Source organism: Aythya ferina, assembly GCF_964211825.1.
Source record: "Aythya ferina genome assembly, chromosome: 10".
Classification (NCBI taxonomy): domain Eukaryota; kingdom Metazoa; phylum Chordata; class Aves; order Anseriformes; family Anatidae; genus Aythya; species Aythya ferina.
The window spans coordinates 20,711,242-20,736,003 of NC_140306.1; the positions used below are offsets into that span (position 1 = coordinate 20,711,242).

Consider the following 24,762-nt stretch of genomic DNA (forward strand, 5'->3'; position numbering starts at 1 on the left):
TAATTGTTGTAGGCAACTCCCTTCTCAGGGGAACAGAGGGTCCTATTTGTCAGCCTGACTCTACCGGTAGGGAAGTCTGCTGCCTCCCTGGGGCCAGGGTCAGGAATGTTGCCAGAAAGCTTCCTAACCTGGTTCGCCCTTTTGACTGTTATCCTCTTTTGATAGTCCAGGCTGGCAGAGATGATACTGAAGAGAGAAGTCTGAAGGCTATTAAATGAGACTTTAGGGAACTGGGACAATTAGTACATAGAGCGGGAGTACAGGTCATTCTTTCCTCCATCCCTACAGTGGCAGGGAGGGGTACAGAGAGGACTCAGAAAGCCCACCTGATAAACACCTGGCTCAGAGGCTTGTGCCAACACAGAAATGTATTTATTTGTTTTTTGACCATGGGGCACTTTACTCAGCACCCAGCCCACTAACTGCATATGGGTCCCACCTGTCTCGAAGGGGAAAACAGACACTAGCACAGGAGCTGGCAGGGCTCATTGAGAGGGCTTTAAACTAGGTAGGAAGGGGACAGGGATAGGGAGGGAATAAGGCTTATTAGAGGTGTGCCAGGGAGAACAATGTTAGGGGCAGGGGAGCAGGCAGTGGCCCAGCTGAAGTGCATCTGCGTTAATGCACACAGCATGGGCATCAAACAGGAGGAGCAGGAAGCCATCGTGCAGCAGGCAGGCTATGACTTGGTTGCCATCGCTGAAATGTGGTGGGACCACTCCCATGACTGGAGTGCTTCAATGTCTGGCTATAGGCTCTTCAGAAGGGACAGGCAGCGCAGAAGGAGTGGTGGTGTGGCTCTCTATATTAGAGAGTGTTTTGATGTTGTGGAACTTGAGGCTGAGACTGGGAATGATAAGGTTGAGTCCCTATGGGTTAGGATTGGTGGGAAGGCCAACAAGGCAGGCATCCTGGTGGGGGTCTGTTACAGACTGCCAAACCTGGATGAGGAGATGGATGAGGAATTCTACAGGCAGTTGGCAAAAATTGTGAAATCGTTGGCTCTTGTCCTCGTGGAGGGCTTCATCTTCCCAGACATACCCTGGACATGCAGTACGGCTCAGAGGAAGCAGTCTAGGAGGTTTCCGGAGAGCGTGGAAGATAGCTTCCTGATGCAGCTGGTTAGTGAGCCTACCAGGGGAGGTGCTCCACTGGACTTTCCATTTACAAACAGAGAAGGACTGGTGGGAGATGTGGTGGTCGGGAGCTGTCTTGGCCAGAGTGACCACAAAATGGTAGAGTTCTCTATTCTTGGTGAAGTCACAAGGGGGACCTGTAAACCCGCAGTCTTGGACTTCCGTAGGGCTGACTTTGAGCTGTTCAGGACACTGGTTGGCAGAGTCCCCTGGGAGGTGGTTCTGAAGGGCAGAAAAGTCCAGGAAGGCTGGGCACTCTTCAAGAAGGAAATCTTAATGGCTCAGGAGAGGTCTGTCCCCATGTGCCCAAAGATGAGCCGGTGCGGAAGAAGACCGACTTGGCTGAACAGAGAGTTGTCGCTAGAGCTTATGAAAAAAAAAAAAAGTGTTTATGATCTTTGGAAAAGAGGGCAGACCACTCAGAAGCATTATAAGGATGTTGCAAGGATGTGTAGGGACATAATTAGAAAGTCTAAAGCTCATCTAGAGCTCAGTGTGGCTACTGCCGTTAAAGACAACAAAATATTTTTTTTCTAAATACATTAACACGAAAAGGAGGACTAAGGAGAATCTCCATCCTTTACTGGATGGTGGTGGTGGTGGGGAACTTAGTGATGAGAGATGAGGAACAGGCTGAGGAGCTTAATGCCTTCTTTGCCTCAGTCTTTAGCGGCAAAAACAGTTGCTCTCTGGATACCCAGCACCCTGAGCTGGTGGAAGGGGATGGGGAGCAGGATGTGACACTCACAACCCAGGAGGAAATGGTTGGCAACCTGCTACAGCACTTGGATATACGCAAGTCGATGGGGCCGGATGGGATCCACCGGAGGGTACCGAGAGAACTGGTGAAGGAGCTGGCCAAACCACTTTCCATCATATATCGGCAGTCCAGGCTATTGGGGGAGGTCCCAGTCGACTGGCAGCTAGCAAACGTGACGCCCATCTACAAGAAGGGCCGGAGGATAGACCTGGGGAACTAAAGGCCTGTCAGTTCGACCTCAGTACCAGGGAAACTCATGGAGCAGATTCTCTTGAGTGTCATCACGTGCCACTTGTAGGGCAACCAGGTGATCAGACCAAGTCAGCATGGGTTTATGAAAGGCAGGTCCTGCTTGACAAACCTGATCTCCTTCTATGACAAAGTGATGCGCTTGGTGAATGAGGGAAAGGCTGTGGATGTGGTCTACCTTGACTTCAGCAAGGCTTTTGACACTGTTTCCCACAGCGTTCTCCTCAAGAAACTGACTACTTTTGGCTTGGACTGGCGTATGCTTTGTTGGGTTAAAAACTGGCTGGATAGCCGGGCCCAAAGAGTCGTGGTGAATGGAGTCAAATCCAGTTGGAGGCCGGTTACTAGTGGTGTTCCCCAGGGATCAGTACTGGGGCCAGTCCTCTTTAGTATCTTTATCAATCATCTGGATGAGGGGACTGAGTGCTTACCCTCAGTAAGCTTGCAGACAACACCAAGTTGGGTGCGTGTGTTGATCTGCTCGAGGGTAGGAAGGCTCTGCAGGAAGATCTGGATAGGCCGGACCAATGGGCTGAGGCCAACTGTATGAAGTTCAACAAGGCCAAGTGCCAGGTCCTGCACCTGGGGCGCAATAACCCCAAGCAGAACTACAGGCTGGGAGATGAGTGGTTGGAAAGTTGCCTGGTGGAGAAGGACCTGGGAGTATTGGTTGGTAGTCGGCTGAATACGAGCCAGCAGTGTGCTCAGGTGGCCAAGAAGGCCAACAGCATCCTGGCTTGCATAAGAAGTAGTGTGGCCAGCAGGTCTAGGGAAGTGATTGTCCCCCTGTACTTGGCTCTGGTGAGGCTGCACCTTGAGTACTGTGCTCAGTTTTGGGCCCCTCGCTACAAGAAGGACATGAAGATGCTCGAGCGAGTCAAGAGAAGGGCGACGAAGCTGGTGAGGGGTCTGGAGAAGAAGTCTTACAAGGAGCGGCTGAAGGAGCTGGGATTTTTCAGCCTGGAGAAGAGGAGGCTCAGGGGCGACCTTATCGTACTCTACGGGTGCCTCAAAGGAGGCTGTAGCAAGGTGGGGGTTGGTCTATTCTCCCACGAGCCTGGTGACAGGACGAGGGGGAATGGTCAAAAGTTGCGGCAGGGGAGGTTTAGGTTGGATCTTAGGAAGAACTTTACTGAGAGGGTTGTTAGGCATTGGAATGGGCTGCCCGGGGAAGTGGTGGAGTCACCATCCCTGGAGGTCTTCAAAAGACATTTAGATTTATCGCTTAGTGATATAGTTTAGTGTAGGACTTGATAGTGTTAGGTCAGAGGTTGGACTTGGTGATCTTGGAGGTCTCTTCCAACCTAGGTGCTTCTGTGATTCTGTATGTAAACCCATCACTGTGTAGGCCTCGTCCACATGCAGAAGTTGAAGTAATTAGAACTTATCTTTCAGAGGTAGTGCAGTAATGCTGTACTGTTGACTTATGTTATATTTTTACATAGATACAGAAAAGAAGTTTTGTGATCACAGTTGCTTTTTCCCTGCTTATTGGTAACATACAATTTGTCTGTACCAGTGCATCTAGAATTATTATGTAAGATTTATCTTTATGCCTATTCAAAACAGTAAAACCAGTATAAAAAAGGTATGTAGAGCCAAGTTTATTTTTGAAAAATGGGATTTAGATTCTAGACTTACTCAGGAAAGTTTCAGTTTTGACTTCATTTATTACCTAAGTCGTTCCTGTGATCTCAGACAGCAGAAAGCGACATGGCAAGCTTTGTTTTGTACGTACAACTGATTCTACTCTGAATGGTTAGGGATGCATGAGTGTTTCCCACTGCAAGCCCACAGAGGATTAACCTTCCACTGGTGGATTCAATGAACTGATCAACGAAACTTTTAGAAGTAGGTTAATAATCAGAATTGTTTGCTATAGGAGCTGATTTTGGGAATTTTTCTTACTATCCTGAATGGAGAATTAAACAATATCCATAAAACCCATTAATGTATCTTTAAAATCAACAAAGAAAGGTAAACTTCAATATCTCTGTTTGTTTGTTTGTTTGTTTTTTAAACTAGAATACCTTTGGGAACTTATATTACTATAAATAACAAATCACTTTATTAAGTAATGAACAGTATAGAGATGGCATTTTAAAAATATAGCTTAGCACATATTTCTTTTTACAGAAGATTTTGTACTTTATGGTAGACCTAGTAAATGCCATTTATATAATGTTGCAGCAAAAAGAGAATAGAGAAAAATACAAAACTCATTGGGATAAGGAGCATTTAATGACATGATCACTCATCTTCAGTGTGAGCTGTCTATAGCTTTTATTTATATTTTTGAAGTAATGCCAACCAATTAGCAGTATTTCTGATGATGCTTTAAATAACTTTTAGAGAAACTGCAGATACCAAATAAACTATATGTTTAAAATGCACTCAGAGAAAAATCATTAAAATCCTTGCAACAGTATCACAGAGGCAGTCCATTCTTCATAATGATCTATGATACCTATTTCCTGAAATTTTATTATTTGTAGGTTTAATGCAGTTTGGTTGCTGCCTAGACCTATTATCATGCTTACCACTCATTCTTTTAGATAAGGCTGGTCTCCTTTTATTAGGAGCACAGTGTCTTTTGATTCTGTATAGATTAAAGCAGATCATTAGATATAAATCTCTCAGATGTATTCAGTCTCATCATAGGCTATATTCTAGCATTATTTTCAGAAAGATAAACTGTGACAGTGATTTATGCTATATTTTCAGTGTATAAATCTCACTGTGCCCTTTCACTTGTGTTTAGAAAATAAAGATTTTTTTATTAATGGTTTTGGTAGCTATCAACAAAGCATGAAAGTACTATTCTTTAATGCTGTGTCCTCTAGACTCTTAGTCGGATTATGCATACTATTTAATTCAAACTAATTAACAACAGTACACAGTGCATATCTTTTTTAAAATGACATAAATATAAATCACGATTGAATTCTATTACATTTTATCTTTGAAAGACTGGAGAAGATTTTGTGTTTTAAGTCTTGTCTTTAGGCAAAATAATAATGCAAGACACTCTGTATGCCTAGAAAGGATTTGGCCATTACGAAAACTGAAAAGGGGACAATGAGGACTATAGTATCACAACTGAGAGTAAAGAGAGAAATCCTCCAAGTACATTTTAAAACTTCTGTAGAAAATAAACTTGTTCAGAGAAGGTGAAATAAGATTAGTCTGTTCAGGAACTCGTCTGGCCAGATCTTGCATATCTCCCAGGATGCAGGTTCTACAAATTCTCTGGACAATGTCTTCTTATATTTTATCACACTCATGATTAAAAGGTTTTTCCTTAGAACTCTTCAGAGTTTCTGTTTTTCTGACTTTTCCCCCTTGCCATCTTAGAGGCTGCATGCCATCTTAGAGGCTGCATTCAAGGAGAATGAGTCAGTGAGTCAGTGTCTGTCTTGTACAGGGGAGTCCAGAACTGGTGTGTGTAGTGGGGTGACATTACTCCAGATGTGGTCTTGGAATAGAGAGGAATAATCTCACTGGTGTACACCTTGCTTATACAGCCCAGTATGCACTTGACCTCTTTTGCCTCAGGGGCTCCATGCTTCTTGTTTCCCATGGACCCAAGGCAGTTTTCTGTAAAGTTGCTTTTGAACCATCTCCCTGTTACCTGTGCTAGTGCATGGTTTTTTTTTTTTTTTTTTTTTTTTTTTTTTCTGTGCCAGATACAGGACGTTTTCATGTTGAACCTTATGAAGATGCTGTCAGCCCAGGCCTTCAGCATCTTGAGGTCCCCTTGAGAAGTGGCCTTGCCCTGCATGGGCCATTCCCCTAGCTTGGGATGCCCCATGACCTCGTGAGGTGTTTGTTCTGTCCAGGATGTTCGGGTAGCCTTCAGTTTTTCTTCAAAACAGTATTTCTCCTAATAATAACAAGTGGATGCTCCTCTTCCTACTTTCAGGCAATTCATGAGCAACTTATTCTTGTAACAAATAGCTCTAGATGGATTTTATTCAGGTCTTGAACAATCTGTCTGCTACTGTTCTTTTCAGATGAGAATTGTGCGTGCATTTGTGTGTGTGAATGCACTTACTCGTAAAAATCAGAATTGTTTCTCTGGTGTAAGGCTATTGCTGGAGATGTTGTCTTTAAAGGAATTTAAAAGTCTGGTCACAATCTTTGCACACAGTGCTGCTTTTTCTCACATCTAAAATGTGAAAACCATTTTTGCATTTTGCAACAGGGCACATAACTGGTATTGGCCAACTGAAAGAGTAATTTCTCCTCAGAAATTGTCCTATACTCCTGAAAAAAAGCTGTTTATTTCTCTCACAATTCAGTTAAGTTCAAGTCTTCTTTTAGGTTATTGGGCCAGAGCCAAATAACCTTTCTCAGATTTTTTTTTCTTCAACATTTCCTTTCATGTCTTCCTGTATCCATTCTGACACTGCTAATGTCTTGGAAGTCATGGCCTTAATTATATAAATCTAATTTCCTCTGAAATTTCCAGGCCAGATTGAAGATTGCAAGGGGATAATCTGCCATGTACTAGCTTTACTTTTTTCCAGCCCTCAAGCATTTTTAATATTGGTACAGAAAAACATTAAATTGTATATCAGTAAAAAAAAAAAAGAAAAACAACAACAAAACAACCACCACCACCACCCCAAAACAAACAAACAAACAGAAAAAAAAAAAAAACAAAACAACAAAAACAAACAAACAAAAACAAGGAAAGCTGTATAATACCATACAAATCTTCAAAGTTTTAGGTCTCATACCTGAAGTCTCATTATTTCTTGTGTAGGGTTTTTTATCTGCATCCTGGAAAAAGTTTTTTGTTGTGTTGTGTGTTCTATGGCCCATATCAAATTATACCTGTAGATTCACAGACGTTAGAGATGAGTAACTGATGATCTTCTTTGCAGAACAGTGTTCTCCAAGCAGTATTGCAGTAGGTATAAAACTGATGCTAATCTTGATCATGAAAAAGCCACGAAGCAGTAATAATGCTAACAAAAAGATCAAAGGAAAAAAGGAAAAGAAAAAAAAGAGAGCAGAAGTACAAGTCTATTACCTCCCAGATAGTATGCCATGTACTTTAAAGTTTTATTCTGGACAAACTTGACAAGTGTGATGTTTTGAGAAGAAACGAATAGAGTGTTTGCTAGAAATATCTGATAATGGGAGACTATGACTGGGAATGACCATGATACCCTTCAAAAAAAAAAAAAATATTTCAGATGTCCAAATTCTATGTCTGAGCTTCTATCAAACCTGAAAGACAAATCCTTAACGCTAATCTTGGATTTAGCTACTTAAGTCAGTTTATTTCAGGGGCTGTGTAAAGAGCATCACATTGCAAAAACTATCATGGAGTTTGATATCAGTGTGCTGTGTTAGTGAAAATCATTTAGCAGAGATAGTATAGGTCAATGTGCAGGTATTTTAGCATTACTTATTGCTGTCCACATTACTGAAAATAACATTAGCTCATGTTAATTCACCCACTCCTGTTAAAAGAAAGTAGCATAGAGTCAGCATACACAGATGAGACAGATACTGTTTTGCAGTAAATACAATAAAGTTGTGGTTGATCTGCTTGATTGGAAGGATTCCTTAACGTACATGTATGTTTATCTGAAGAGAAAAGGGGATATGAGGCAAATATTTTGCATTTGCAGGATCTCTGAACAGATGTCCCTTTGTGTATATCTGCGCACGCACATGCATAGCCCAGTGGCGTGGCTCTTTGCACAGATGCTTTTATCTGGAATTGTTGCAACCCTGCACACAAATCTTCAATTTATCACTTGATGATAGCACAAGTACCACCTGTGGGTACCTGCCTCTAGGCTGACACAGGGACAATGGCATATGAATTTTGAAAACCGATGGGAATTGGCTTGCCTGGAGTTTCAGATTCTTCCATAGTAGTATTTACTATTTATGCCTCTTCTTCCACACCACAGCAATTTTCTGAATTCATAAATGCAGAACAGATTTGCATAAAACACTGTTTTGTCATGTACTCTGATGGTTTTAGTTTATTCTCACTTATACTTCAGCCATGTAACCTAAACGTTTGTTACATGTCAGATATTAGAAACATCAAAAGAGATCAGCTGTTCTGTTACATCGAACAAAAGCCATATTTCACCATGAAGACATTACTTGCAGTAATACTTTCTTAAAAAGGGTCTATCCATACCTGAACTGCATATCTGTATGGGAAGTTCCACTGTGTAGGTTTTAAGTGGCTGCAGCATTAATTGACTTGATCTCTTCATTGTATTTTCAGGTTCGTATTTTTACCTATCTGATTGGAAGAGAAGCTGCTTTTGCTGATAACCTGAAGTGGATGGCCTGTGCTAACAAAGGTTAGTTAACCTTCAACTGTGAAAGCCTTGCTTTCAAAACTGTATCACTGGGTCTTCCTGAATAATTGACCTGTTTTACAGGTACAGTGCCACTGACAACTAATCAAAGAGGATGGGTTGTTTTTTTCCAGGATGAAAAAAACTTATTTATCCATAGCATGTAATTTAAAATATATTTTCTTTTTTAAAACATCTGAATCTTTTTAAGATGTGGTCTTAAATTTTAGTTCAGAGACCAAACCTTAGTTTCAAATTGGTTGTCCTGTTGTAGCTGTTACTACTTGGTCACAGTTACTTTGGTACCTAAGAACACTGGGTGTGAGTCCTGTTGAGTTAGGCGTGGAATGTAAAACACCAGACATCCTGTCCCTTGAGGAGCTGACAGTGTAATTGAAAAAACAGGTTTATATTCTGTAAGAAGGGGCATTAAAACATGTAAGATGCTGAGATGCTACAGTAAAATGATTGACTAATATAAGTAAATAAGTAAGAATGATTCAGAGGTTAAAAAAAAAAGTGCACACAAAAAACTAATTACTCTTCAGGTTTTCTCTTGGAAAACAAAAAACAAACAAACAAAACCAAAACAAACAAAAAACAACAACAACAACAACAACAACAAAACTTCCTTTGTGCCACATTATATTATGATGAATTGCATCAGGTGCTATCCATTTAGTCATTATTTCTTTAACTACTGTTATGTCCAGCTGATGGAAATTACTTAGTTTGAAGTCTTAATCAGCTAATATTACACCATAATTTAGTTTAAGTAATAGTATAAGAATCCTTTGAAGCATCTTTTTGAAGGCAATTTAATCAACAAAATCTTTTAGCTTTTTAGCCCTGCTGTTCAGATTCATAAAGATCTAAGTACAGAAACTCAGAAATTAGGACCAGGCAATAGAGACTGCCTCACTAGATCATCTGGTCCATGTCTTTATTCTCAGAGGGGTCACCTTTATCATTCTTCAGGACTACTTTGTTCTTTTCAGAGCCATGTTGCTTCCAGTTAGAATCTTACAAAGTAGATCAACTAAACAGTTTAATGCAGCTTAATGACTGTTTCTTCTATACTACATTTATTTATTTATTTATTTATTACTGTTTAGTAGGTACAATACCTGTTTTCTGGTAGCTTATAATTCAAAAAGTCTTTTACCTCTAATTATTAAATAAATGATTTCTTACAGCTTTGAAAATCATAATTGGATTCAGCATAAATAGTCATGTCAGGCAGTATGGATTTAGAGTTTTTTCCTTTACAATTTTCAGCTAGAGCTCACCCATTTTCTTTTAGTGAAAGGAGGGATTACAGCGCAGACAGATGAGCAGTGTAGTAAAGCTGGTCTAAAGATTGGCTATATGGCTGGACTGCAGTTTACTACTTGCATGGATGGGCCAAAGTATGTTGTTGTCACTGAGGGTCGATGGCCCTAAAATCAATTTTCCTTGCAGTGATTTTCCCCTTGGAAGCACAACATAGATGAAAGCTGTTTGCAGGTTTTACAGCTGACTGGACTGTGGACAGCAGTCCTTTCCATCAAAAAGGGTCACAGGGGAAATTCATACCACCTTGTATTTAGCTTCTAGATTCTGATGGTGAAACCTTCAACAACATAACTTCACCCCTCCCCTTTTTCTGTTACATTTCTGTGTATAAGTAGGGCATATTTAGAGGGAGTTCACTTGATGAAGCAAAACATCAAACCATTTTAAATACATTAAAACATTCAGGAGCCCCAGTGACCCTCTAGAGTGGTTTGTGCAATTCAGTCTTCTGTATCATGAAAGTGTACATGAAGGAAAAGAATTAAGATTTACTAACATCCTCAAGTGAACAAAAATAAGATTTTCCTAAATGCACAGCATGCATGTGCCAGATTTTAAAGTAAGCACTTACTACCTTTCCCTCAGCAGTCACTTCCAGTAGAAAGCTGTAAGAGAAAGATGGGAGTTAATGTGTTACTGACTAACAAAACAGACAGCATTAAATGCCCCCCACTCCCCAGGAAATTTCTCTATGCATTAGCAATTTGACAGCCTCTGTTCAGAATGTTTATTAATTACCCAGCATCGCTGCGGCTGGCATATTGCAAAATGGATAAAGGAGGGGATTCATCAGTACAAAGGAGCAGAAGCTGGGAAAGCACTGAAGAAAAACTGCTGTGCATATCAGAGGTCTGATAGTGGCTATCTAACTGCCAGCAGAGGACAGATCAGCCCTGAGGCAAATTGTGCCCCAGCTGTAGCAGTTTATAGACTATTGTATTAGCAGAGAAGAGTTGCTTACAGGAAGCCCCAGTCACATCCATTCCCATTAATAGCATGACCCCAGCACCTCCTGCACTCTGGGCTATTGTGGGGAGTGGCAGGCAGCCAGCTACAGATACTGTTCACCTGCTTGAGAGGCCTCTTAGGAGGAGGGGGTGAATTCTCCATGGGAGCTTTACAGCTGCAGTGAAACAATGAATTTCCCCTCGGTCCCTATGCAAAGAGGATTTTTTTTTTTAATTCTGATGTTTTATTAGTTGCAATAGTATTGCATTTATTTTACATGGGTCCAGAAAACGAAAAGTGCTGCACTCTGTGTAAAAAAAAAATAAATAAATCATTTGGAGGCATTTTTAAAAGTTCCATGTCTAATGTTGGACATTTTAGAGGAAAGGAATCTATCCAAAAACTGCAATGGACTGTGTAATATAGAAAGGCAGAGCATAAGCATCTGTGTTTAACTACATTGTTATATGTATCTCATACTTGTCATTACCAAATCTTACTCATTTCCCTCACAAGTTTTTCTTGCTGGGGACAAAAATTAGTGCTGACTGCAAGGAGCTCTGGGGTAGCATAATTCACACACCAGAGAACTAAGAAGCAGGTGTTAGAATGCAAAAATTTAAGCACAGGTTTGCTGCTGTTGTTTACATGGCCTCAGCAACTGTGCTCAGAATTTCAGAGCATGTCTTTATCTGATGATAAAACCTTGGTATAGGAAGAGTAAGGTTTTTAAACCCATTTGATCTCTGGATAGGAGTTTAATTTATCAGTGTTAGGAAGCTAATTCCTGTGAGGTTTGACATTTGTTACACACAGTTATGAACACATGAATCATCAACATGTCTAAATGTACCAGGGAAAATGAACTAAGAATACTACCCAATGCTGTCTCTAGCTATGCTATAGTAACTTTTGGTGGAGTTTTCTCAACAGGAGAAAGTCCAAAACCAAATATTAGAACAAGCGTCAAAATATGGGAAAGGTAATTTGTGTAGCTTTTGCAATTCCTTTCTCTTTTCTGTAATAGAGGCTAAAACAATAGGAAAACAACCTTTTATATAAATAAGTAAATAGATGAACCATAAATTCATAAAAGATAGCTAACTTCATATTAAATGACTCATGGAAATGATAAAATCTTTGTTAAGTTTTCCTAATGTGAATTACAAAAGCATGCAAACCATATTTGTAAGGATACAAACCATATTTAAACAGACTAAATCTTCAAGGAACTTTGCAAAGATTGAAAATGAAACTCACATTATAAAATCACATTATAAAAAACCTAGAGATCACATTATAAAAAATCTAGAGAGAATCCATATGGTTGACACCATCTTCATCTAAGACTTGTCTTTTGCATATCTTTAGCAGCAATTTTTACATTTCTTTAAACTTAGTTATTTGAAACTAACCAATTAAAAAGAATAAAGTATTTAACATTCTTTCTTTCAACTTTCCTTCTGTTGCAGCCTGATATATGATCTGTGAAATACAGAAATGATTTATTATTTTTTTTTTTCCACACTAAACTCTTTTTCCTCCACTTGCTAACCTTGACTCCTCTAGCTGTCATACTCTCTGTCATACTCTCTGGCAAGGAGCACTGCACAGCTAGCCTGCAACTACATGCATGCCAGTATACACGTGCTGTTTTACCATCTGGCTCCTTTCAAACAGGATGCTCAATGTCACTTTCAATCTGGGCAGAGCCACAAATTTTCATTTGTCTTTGAGACCTTTATTTTTTCAAGTTTGTTCAAAATTGATTCAGAATAACAGAGACTGAATCATTATCTCTGTTAGTCTTAGGAAATAGGGATAAGAAATTGTTCTCTCTATTGTGCAGTTTAGGGATACATTTTGCAAGTACTACAGCAAGAAATGAATACTTTGAATGTAACATGCTGCCTGAAGAGTTTTGTGATATTATGTAAGGTGTTATATCAGATACGAGAAAAGGAATTCTTAAAAACACTACAAGGAGAAATATCTAATGTAATATCCATCCATATTAACAATACTTGTGAATAAACTGCTTAAGTAGGTGTCTGCTCAAGTTGGCTGTTCTTAGTCCAGATGGATCTCTTCTAAACAAACAATAACACACCACCACCAAAAACCCTACAATGTTCACTATTATCAGTGTCTTGTAATGTGTATCAGACTTTGAAGTGTTACCAAACAATTTTTTTCACTTGAAAAACTGACATTAAAACTTTCAGGATGCAATCAGAGTAAATTCCAGCAAGGTATTCTCTATCTGAAAAGTAACTTACAAACTGTGATTAAACAAATTTCCAGGCATAGACAAGTGTTTTTTAAATGAGCCTTTGAGATTTTGAATTTAATTGAAGTATGACATTAAAAAGTGTTAACTAACTGATTTCAACATGTATGGGTGTGAAAGTACTGTTTGATTAAAAATGACCTTGTTATCGCCTTAGATGCAATGCCAATTTTTCAAGCAGTTAATCTGCTCTGACATTTTAGACATTATTTAATATATATTAAGGGAATAAGTACACGTGTTACCACTTTGTTCACTGTACAATACTTAGTGCAAGCAGATCTCTGCTCCATTTACAGTGTTCCATTGCACACTGCTGTAAGAGAAGTGCAAATATTGGCATGATATGTACTTGTTGTGATTTAACCCGGTCAGCAGCTAAGCACCACGCAGCCATTTGCTCAACTTCCCCACTCCCTCTCTGGGATGGGGGAGAAGAACGGGATAGTGAAGCCTGTGAGTTGAGATAAAGACAGTTTATTAAGACAGGAAAATAATAATAATAATAATAATAATAATAATAATAATAATAATAATAATAATAATAATAATAATAATAATAGTACTATTACTAATAATGTGTATGAAACAAGTGATGCCCAGTGCAATTGCTCACCACCTGCTGACCGATGCCCAGCCTAACCCTGGCAGTCCGGCCTCTGCCACCCTGGCTAGCCACCCCTATATATTGTTCAGCATGATGTCAGATGGTATGGAATACCCCTTTGGCCAGTTTGGGTCAGCTGTCCTGGGTTTGTCCCCTCCCAGCTCCTGCTGCACCCCTAGCCTGCCCGCTCGCAGGACAGAGCGAGAAGCTGAAAAGTCCTTGGCTTGGTGTAAGCACTGCTCTGCAACAATTAAAGCATCAGCATGTTATCAGCACTCCTCTCATCCCAGTCCAAAACATGGCACCATTCCAGGTACGAGGAGGAAAATCAACTCTATCCCAACTGAAACCAGGACAGCTCAAGTTCAGAAAAGTTCATGAGCTAAACAGAACAAATAATACTGGAGTGGTGATATAAAATTGCATAGAAAACACTGGAACAAAACAATGACTAAGTCTGGTCTCTAAGGGCAATTATGGTTGTCATGGGGACAATTGAAAGTATGTATTTGGTAGCAGGAGAACAGGAGAGGTGAACATAACTGGAGGTCCCCTGTTGCACGTCTCCCACAAATAAATGAGCAGTGTTTTGTGTGCTCTTTCCTTTTAGTGATCTGAATCCTGATTTGCAGACACTGTACACTATTTTAAGTAGAAGGAAGAAAGGCAAAAGGCTTAGTAGTCTACTTTTGCCTCTGCTTTATTTTTCTGATTTTTTGTGAGTGACCTTGATTTTTGAGTATGTAACTTGAGATGTGAACAATGCTGAACACAAATGGCTTCCAATATTGGTTCTCTTTTGAGCTTTCTGAAATGAGGCATACCAGAATTCAGACACTCAGAACTGCTGTAAGGAAAGTGTAGATCACCTGCTGTAAAATGAGGGGTCCACACAGTTCTAGTGTATTTTGAATCCTTGACTGAAAGGTTTATAAGCCACAGTGTGTAAATATATATACATATGTGTGTATATATATAAGTTATAAAGTTACGTGAATAGCTTGTATTGACATTCATTTACACCAAACGAAAAGGACCAGATAGTGAAATATCCCTTATTACCCACACATTTTGATTTGGGAGTCTCAGCAGTGACAAAATTGGAGGAGGCAGCATTTCTGGAAGAGTAATTTAAACATTGCATTTTCTCATAAGTGTTCTAAGGCAATAATTCATAAAATCATGCTATATATGTATTTTTTATTATTTTCAACATGGAACTGAATTCATACATAGAATTCCGCTTTTTCAAGTACAGGTTTCCTAATTAAACTTATGTCAATCAATTTACTCTGTCAGAAAATATTTTCAAAACCTGAGGCAAAAAAAAAAACCACTTGCCTTAATATTATGTTTAGCATTCAGTTAACCTCCTCACATAATACTAGACTTAACAGAAAAAAAAAATAAATAAAATCCTTTAAGTAGAATCCTGAATATTTGAACAGTATACTGTATGCTGTATTACGAGCATAGTATATAGTACATGATGAGTTTGAATACTATACTAATATACTATGAATATCTGACTTGATAGTATAGTAAAATTGATTATGGGAAAAAACTTTTTTCTTATTAAGTTGAAAATATTCATTAAACAACTTATATGAATTGTCATTTTATAGATCTCTGCCCTTAAGTCTGTCCTTACACTGTGTTTTAATATATACATGTAAATCTATGGCTGGGATGAGATGGAATTTATGTAGAAACATCAGTTTTGTGCTGCACAAATTATTGGCAAATGTACCAAATCAGAAAGTTCTAGCTTTCAGACCACAGAGCACCCTTGCAACCTTGCTAGGCCTGGCCCTGTTTATAATAAACACAGCTCAAAAGTTCTTTCAAGCTGCCAAGTTTTCTGCTGAAGCTTGATACTGCAGCTCCACAGAAGATATGATCATATCAAAAGACTAAAATTGCATCGAGACCTTTCATGAAAATTCCATATTGTTCTTTTCTCACTAAAGGAAATGAATTTATACTAAGGGCATTTGATGCAGTTAAGTAAGGCCTGATGGAACTATAACCTTGAAATTTGTCAGTCCTTTGTAACCCTTTCATGATGTGGGCTCCAGATGCCAAGGTCACTGTGTTGTAAAGGTAATTGACGTCTAAGCAATGGTAAGGAAGTGGTGACAGCTCAAACAGCTGTGGCCTCTGCTGTTCTCAGTGTTCTCAGTTTGTAGGAGATGTTTCAAAGGATTAATAAAGCTGTGAATACTTAGCCAAGCAATTCTAGTTGCAGTCTCCATTCCCGGTGACCTGGGAAAATAACCTATTGCTGTTATCTGAGGTTTAGTAACATTCTACAAGGATGAGCATTTTAGAACATTGACAGCTACTGGTTTGTGTCTGTAGTTCTAATCAGTAATGCTGCTTGAAACCAGACAAACTTTGGATGAGATGTTTTTGTACAAAGGTATTGATACCAGTTTATATTTTTAAAGTGTGCACCATTTAGAAACAAAAAATCCCCAAACTTCTTTACCATCAAGCAACAAAAGTTTTCTGGAAATAGAGAGTTTGGGACAGGCCATGCAGTGATTTATAGTAGTTTTGGGAAACTTGCTCTCCAAGAATGGCTGAGAGTTTTACAGACTTCTTTCACTGGTTACTACTGCTTGAGGGGCTGCTTCTGATAAAACATTTCATTCATTGCATTTCTCCTTTGCAAATAAAGAAGCAGAAAAAAAAAAAAAAAGACAAAAAAAAAAAAAAGACATAACGTATCATACTTCTTGTTGAAATCTTCTTTAATTTGTTCTGCCTGGTTTATAACTTCAAATTGTGTGTTTTCACAGGCTTTTTTACTCAGATTTCTACCTTAGCTGATGTTCAAGAGAATGTCATGGAATACCTCCACGTTCTTAGCCGACCAAAGGTTATTGACCAAGAGCATGATGTAGTATGGACTGAAGCATATATTGACAGCACTGTAAGTCTGCATAAGGAAGTATTTAATATAGGCTTACTACATATAATTAGGAATTCTGAGTAAAACTGTTGTGGTAAAAACACTAGTTGTGTATTTCTGTCATTGGAATGCTCCAATTCTATGTGAAAATCATGATTTGATATCTTTGTTACAATCAAATAGTTTGAATTAACTTCAGCAGATATTTATACATTGTAAGTTACATAGAAAAAATGAAACAAACATGAGTCACAGCATCATTTTTGAATTTATGACCTCGGAATGTACATTTTTCTTACTAAAAACAGACATTGAACAGAAATTGATTGGATTGAGTAACCATTTCTTCTATATGTTTTAAACCATGTACATGTAGAATATATGAATAAGTCAGTATAAAAACAGATTGACTAGAATCAATATTTTTAGTATAGAATGGTGGATGAACAGCTAGGTGACAACTGTGATGTCCTGGGGGAAGAACAGCTAGAAGATTCTGCCTTTCATTGTGGATTGACTGGGTGATCTGTTAACAAATTTGTCGCAACCTTCTAATTTTAACTTGATATCCTTGTGAAACATTAGAGTTAAAGCAGAATTTTCTGTTATGCAGTGACTGAGTACACCATCTTTTTTAATATCATTAAGGGTTGTTCATTTTCATGAGTTGATCTAAAATAGCTTTTAGTTTATTTTCTTTTTTTTTTTTTTTTTTTTTTTAATCCAATTTAAGTATTTTGGTTTGGTTCTATGTTATCCATAGAACAAGTGTTTGCAGCAAATATCTGTCATGTGGTACAATATGATGCCAAGTATATAATGTAATGAATAGAAGATCACAGATGACTAATGGCAAAATTGTTTTCTTCTTTTTCTTCTATATACCTCTGGAAAAATACGGCAAGGCCGGAAAAATGCACCAGCTTTACATTTTTTTTTTTTTATTAATGTGATTTCTCATTTGTTTTGAAAGTCTGGAATGCTTTCAGAAGATTTAAATTGATGCAAAAATATTAAAAAAAAAAATCACAAAAATGAAACCAAAAAACCGACAACTATGATGTGAATAGTTTTGCTGCATCTTCTCGTTTGTTTGGGTGTTTCCAATTCTTCAGCTGATGCTATTTGTAATATAAAATAAATACTAAAACTGTAGCTACTCAGAAGAAACAAAAACTTGCACGGACATTAAGGTTTTATTCTTTTGGAGCGACCTTACTCATCTCTATTCCTTTTTTTAAGAAGGTGTTAATCCAGTTTCTTCTGTGTTCTCCTTCTGTTATTGATACACAACAGGGTGAGAAGAAAACTACCCCTTTTTCATTTCATGAAATGGGGAGATGACTAAGAAAATCTGTTTCTCATTCACCTCTTGGTTTTTAAATGCTTGAAGTAATCAATGTGTATATGTTAAAGGGAGTTTGTCTTTTTGCTAGAGAGAATAGTAGAAAAAGATCCATGTAATTGGTGTTTTAGTGCAACTCACCTTTTTGCTCTTGGCCTTTGAATCTTGGATTAAAATTGTTGTTGCAAATGAAATTCATCTTTCTCAACACCAAGTTCTTCCTTTTCCCAAGAAAGTACAGAGTTCTGTTTCAGAATTAATTTTACACTTCACTCTCTTTCTGCTTTTTTAGCCTGTATTTCCACTGCAGGGAGGAATATATTCAGAAAACTTAGTCTAACTTTTGGTAATTCTCCCCTAAATTATGGAAATTCTCAGCAAAATGAAGAATGTAATATTATGTTAAATACTAACTGGATGAGAGAAAGGCTGTGGATGTGGTCTACCTTGACTTCAGTAAGGCTTTTGACACTGTTTCCCACAGCGTTCTCCTCGAGAAACTGGCTGCTTGTGGCTTGGACTGGCATATGCTTTGTTGGGTTAAAAACTGGCTGCATAGCTGGGCCCAAAGAGTTGTGGTGAATGGAGTCAAATCCAGTTGGAGGCCGGTTACTAGTGGAGTCCCACAGGGATCAATACTGGGTCCACTCCTCTTTAGTATCTTTATCGATGACCTGGATGAGGGGATCGAGTGCTTACCCTCAGTAAGTTCGCAGATGACATCAAGGTAGGTGCGTGTGTTGATCTGCTCGAGGGTAGGAAGGCTCTGCAGGAAGATCTGGATAGGCTGCACCGATGGGCTGAGACCAACTGTATGAAGTTCAACAAGGCCAAGTGCCGGGTCCTGCACCTGGGGTACAACAACCCCAAGCAGAGCTACAGGCTGGGAGATGAGTGGTTGCAAAGTTGCCTGGCGGAGAAGGACCTGGGAGTATTGGTTGATAGTCGGCTGAATATGAGCCAGCAGTGTGCTCAGGTGGCCAAGAAGGCCAACAGCATCCTGGCTTGCATAAGAAGCAGTGTGGCCAGCAGGTCTAGGGAAGTGATTGTCCCCCTGTACTCGGCTCTGGTGAGGCCGCACCTCGAGTACTGTGTTCAGTTTTGGGCCCCTCGCTACAAGAAGGACATGGAGGTGCTAGAGTGAGTCCAGAGAAGGACAACGAAGCTGGTGAGGGGTCTGGAGAACAAGTCCTACGAGGAGCAGCTGAGGGAGCTGGGATTTTTCAGCCTGGAGAAGAGGAGGCTCAGAGGTGACCTTATCGCTCTCTATAGGTACATCAAAGGAGGCTGTAGTGAGGTGGGGTCTGGTCTGTCCTACCATGTGCCTTGTGACAGGATGAGGGGGAATGGTCGAAAGTTGTGCCAGGGAAGGTTTAGGTTGGATCTTAGGAAGAACTTCTTTACTGAAAGGGTTGTTAGGCATTGGAATGGGCTGCCCGGGGAAGTGGTGGAGTCACCATCCCTGGAGGTCTTTAAAAGACATTTAGATTTATAGTTTAGTGATATGGTTTGGTGGAGGACTTGATAGTGTTAGGTCAGAGGTTGGACTCGATGATCTTGGAGGTCTCTTCCAACCTAGATGAACCGCTGTGATTCTGTTTCTCGCTTTGGCAGCAACCTCTGTGATTCTGTTCATACAGCAGGCGTGTGTAGATGCAAGTGCATAGCTCAGAACACTAGAGGGAGCATGGGGCAGGGATGTTGGATGAGAAAATGAAATTAAAAAAAACAAAACAAAACAAACACAGTGATATTGTATTCTTGAATGAAGGAACTACTTTAACCCAAATGCTAGCTCTTTTACTCCAAAACAACACCATTTCAAGTTCTGCTCTCTCTCTCTTTTTTTTTTTTTTAATTTTTTTTTTTTATTCTTTTGGCTAAGTCTAATTAACATCCCTATGCACATACACACACACATTTATAAATGTCTGAGAGCTCCACTCAGGGTCTTAATGTGTTGGATGGTACAAGAAAACAGATTTAAAACCAGAATACAGTGATCTGCTTAGCTGCAAACCACCTCTCTCCCCTTCCCTCCCATTAAAAAAAAAGAAAATAAAAATACCAGGATGAATTGGGGCAGTCAGATACAAAACTCTGGAAATAGCAAAAAAGGCAACCTTATAACAAACCAGATGTGCCTCTGCCTCAGCTAGAGATGCCTGAGAGCTGTTTTCAGAGATCGATTTCTTAGCCATCTCTAGTGTTTTGGCATTAAAGTGCCACCTAAATGGTCCTTCACATCCCATGGCTTGTTGAGTTTTGCAGGCAGTTTTTGTCCCCGCCCCTCCCTGGCTGCCTCTTCGACCCTGATAGCCAAGAAATAGTGTCTTACCAGAAAACTTAAGTGTTCTTACATCAAGCAGTGTCAGAACAACCATGGCTAGATTGCCAGGACCACACATATGGATGTAATTGGTGTCACTGTGTTTTGATGGAGTATACCTTCCCTGTTCTTTTCTCACCAAATATGATCTGCTGTGCTGTTTTAGAGCAAGCAGCAGTATGCTGGAACATACTAGGTAGGATCCAGCCAGAAACATTATCATTGACTTGAAGTCTGACTCTTCTGACATAGGAGTGATGTAATCTTAAAAACATGTCACTGACTCTCAGAAGAATTTAATAAATTTCTGAAATCATTTGAAGTTAGGTTTCTGGAGAACTGGACTGATCCTCGTTGTACTCTGTTCAGGAAGTTACTTGAGAAATGGTCTTTAGAGGCTATCTTGTGCTAATTCCAAGGTCAGCTTCACAACAGTTGGAGTGTAATTCATGCAGCAGGATGGTAGCTTAGGCACTGCCAATACCATTAGACTTAGATGTTAGGATTTTAAAGCATGTAAATATATCAGCTGGTGTGTAGTCTCCAGATTCTGTCCTGTGATTCTATTTTCAACACCATTCCCTAGCATCAATCTCTTTTCCATTTGTACCTCTCTAGTCAGTAGTTTGATATGCACTGGGAGTAAGCTTAGTTGGATCTGTGCAAGTCCATGGGAAAGAGTATTTGGGGTGTGAAGAGTGAGGGGACAGGAAGATCCTTCTTGATGAAGTCTAATAGAAGAAGAGGCCATCTCGCTACGTGTTGGTGTTCAGCTGAGTAGCCTAGAGGTTGTTCTGTAAGAGTTGCAGGTAGGACAGCCATACAGCAGGCCCTAGATGGTGATATTGCTGCTTTAACATCAGTAGGACCTACAAGTACCTAATGCTTTAGAAAATAAAATACCTTAATGAGTGCTTAAAAACAGACGTGGATTTCTAAATGAAAGCTTCCAATGGCACTTTTTGCTGAGTAGATAATAATTATAAAATATAAAAGTATTTCAGGAGGAACATAACATTAAAACAGTGAATGACTTCTTTTAAGCATATGTGCAGCTATAGCAAGTCAATATGAATGACAATATTGGAGGGAAAAAGGAAAAGTGCCTGGGCACTGGGATATTACAGTAAACTGATGTATAGAACTAGTCTCTTGGGGATTCTGATAATTATCTATAAAGTAGGGAAGCCCTTAACTCACTCTCTTGATAGTGTCTGGAATGTGGAGAAATGTTACTTTTTTCTGCAGGGAAAAAAAAAAAAAAAAAAAAAAAAAAAAGCCTCCTGAGTTCCTGCTGCTTAAATGCTTACAATTGTCAATTTGTTTATTAACTTGACCTACTTAGACCTTTGCTGACTCTTCCTGGTTAAATTTGTTTCTCATAAGTGTAACTTAGGATATTCTCTGGATCTAATGCACTGTTGAGTTTATCTCCTTCAGGCTATTAGTTTCAAGCTGTGAGCAGATTCAGGCATGCATTATCATGTTGACCCTGCTCAGTTTCCATCCGGAGGATTCCTTTGCATAAAAAGGGCAAATTATTATTTAATATTTTGAGATGACTGGTGCTTCAGAAGTTGAGTTCATTAAAATACAAAAAGCATTCATAATCGCTACAGGTCATGACTTGTCATAATACGAACTGTGAGTGGTTTTTACTCCATACTCTCCTTCAAGAGTATGTTCATTCTTCATTCACACCATTCACACCTTCTCATAGATGTGCATCAAATTATGGATTTCAGTTTAATTCTACAATTGCTTTAAAAAGAATTTTTTTTTTTAATCTTTTTAAAAGGATTTTTTTTTTGTAAATATTTTCCAACCAAGAGGCTGATGCTGTGCTAGTAAGGCAACCTGTCCAACAACCTTGTTTCCCCTTATGGTGTCAGTAAGTTGTGGTAGCTCCACTGAACTAAAGCCTATTATGCTATTATGCTTGCCTTTTTTCCATCCAGGAGTTTTGAGTGAGGTATTATACTGTTTACTACTTTTCCCATGCACTCAATTTTCTTTGTGCTCAATGCACAGAAGAGCTTTTATGAAGTAACGAAAATTAAATACTACCCTATTTCCACTATCTTCTATTCCCGGAGATACCTTCAAATACTTTTGGTAGCACAAGTTAATTGTGCTATTATAATAAGTATGTGTAATTAGCATTTTTATCATGGTAAAAGGTTCCCTGGGCCTCTATTTCAAAACTAACTTATAGATCGTAGTACTGGAATGCATTAAAATGCATCAGAGTGTTCAGAATGCTCATGTATATCTACAGCAAGTAAATATTGGTAATCACTGCAGAACTGAATGTCAGGAAATGTCATTAATCAGCAGCAGTAAGTTTACACACAGGCAGTAAGTTTTTTTTCTTTTTATGTCAGTTTTAAAAATCAGAAAAGAGTTTTTTTTTTTTTGTTTGTTTGTTTTTTTGCTTTTCCTCAGTACTACCTAGGAGTTGGTTACACGATCTAAACTTTCCTTTGTGGTCAGCATCACTTAATCTCTACTGATCAATGGTTCTTTACTAGAACAAGTCAACAACATTGACTGATTCTGAGGTTCCCAAGAAAATTTCCATTTCTTGCTTTGACATTTATTTAAGTGAATTAAATCAGGAAAAGGAAATCCTGTGCTTGGCTATCAGGCATTCCATCAGGTAGGTTTGTTCTTAAAATAAGGTTCTTTAAGCACTGCTTTGTCTGCTATGGATCTACAGTCATCTTTTGACAATATGGGAAAAAAAATTAAAAATAGCCCAGGAAATGCCTTTTCGTCAGCTCTGCAGTCTAAATAAATTTTCCTTTAAAAAAAAAATAAAATTACAATTCTGACTATTTCATCTTTTCCAAGGCTTCTGTAAGAGAATAATTGCAGTTTGAGGATGCACACCATCTGCTCCAGCAATTATGGTCTGCCGTATTTGCACTGGGATCTTATAGGTAGCACTTGAAAAATAACAATGGTGATCAGTGCAGATACTTGTACATACAACAAAAAAATAAAACCCTGCACATATTTATATATAGGTGCAACATACCTTTAGTCTGATAATTAGTGGGTTGTCTGTGGAAATCTTCACTGACAGTCCAATAAAAACAATCTGTGAGCCATGACTTTTATGATTTCTGTGGCCCAAAATTTCCAGTCACCATAATTAAGCATTCTCATTTGCTACTGAACAGTTCTAATCTCTTTGCTTTACTGCTGAATCTAGAATAAATGAATTACCATTATCAACATTAATTGTTTCAAATTCAGTAAGATCTGTCAACTATCAAAACATAATGAGTGCTCAAGATAGTAAATGTATAAACCTCTCAACTGAATAGAATTAATGCATATTCATTATCTTTTAAGATGCAGCTCAAAAATAACAATGGACATTTTTTTTGTTTTGTTTTGTTTTGTTTTTGTTAGCAGATGCACATCTGATTTACTTATGTTAAGCAGCAGGGTGCTAATCAGTGCAAGGAACACTGTGCCACTTTAATTTGAGCTTAGAGCCCTTGCGCACAACACCAGTACAAGAGACATGGTGCAGCGTGTCCCAAAAAAAACACACAATTTGGGAACTGTCCCCCATCCCTGAAATGAAAATCAGGCCATGCACAGGAAAATAAAGATCATAATGACCTGATGGCAATATTGATACTTTAAGAATATGTGTGCTGTTCCATACAATAAATGCAAATAAGGACATGCATAAGCATGGATACCACCTGTGCCTGTACATGATATGTGTGTGTACCTTTTGACTTTTGAAGTAAACTACTTTGATAAATTATGTTTGCTTTAATCCATTGCTAGTGCTGGAACTTATACTACATGATGGCAATTTTCATTTATTTCATTAAGTGCAGAATATGACTACGGAGAGCTAATTGCTAGTTGTCAAAACCACTAGAAAAAAATGTTGTAAGGAAATAGCAATATTTATTTTAATGAATTAACACTTTTCATGTGTATAGACATATATAGTATTTGTACTATAAAATGCTATACAATATACATCAAAAAGATGTTTAAAACATCAAAAACACAAACAAAAACAAAAGTCATGCACTTAAAGAGGAACATAAAATTTCCTGCTGGGGATGTGGAACATGGAATGCCATCTGTATTATATGGCACTGAGAAAACTGATTATGTTTGGACCTCTATTTCATAGCAGATGGGTTCATTAAATTTAATAGCCTCCAGAGCCTTTAGAAACAGTGTTAAAAACATGTGGAACATGCTGAGACACTTCACTTCTCGCCCCACAGTCATTATAACTCTGGCACAGACTATAAATATTACAGTACTTTATTTCCATTGAAACGGTTTACTATTAAAATTATTTTTCCTAGTGTACATTTGCATGAGAAATACAGAATGAAAATCCTACTTTTTCAGGCTTGAGGTATGCAATTGATTTCTTTAAATGCATTTTACAGTTCTTTGCACTTGGAGGCTTTGATATAGAACTTATTTTTATCTTCTTCCTGCAACATCATCAAGCAGCT

At 38.6% G+C, this 24,762-nt stretch overlaps 1 protein-coding gene across 6 annotated transcripts in view; it reads left to right on the forward strand.

Moving 5' to 3' along the window:
- Positions 1-24,762, forward strand: part of CACNA2D3 (calcium voltage-gated channel auxiliary subunit alpha2delta 3) — a 468,808-nt gene that overhangs the window by 277,878 nt on the left and 166,168 nt on the right. For all 6 annotated transcript variants that reach the window (XR_014696338.1, XR_014696339.1, XM_084530631.1 and 3 more), the window contains exons 12-13: positions 8,408-8,486; positions 16,468-16,601. Coding sequence is in view for 4 of the 6 variants with exons in the window: in XM_084530631.1 (XP_084386757.1) it covers positions 8,408-8,486; positions 16,468-16,601 (213 nt within the window). In the remaining 2 variants the exon portion in view is untranslated. The remainder of the gene's footprint in view (positions 1-8,407; positions 8,487-16,467; positions 16,602-24,762) is intronic.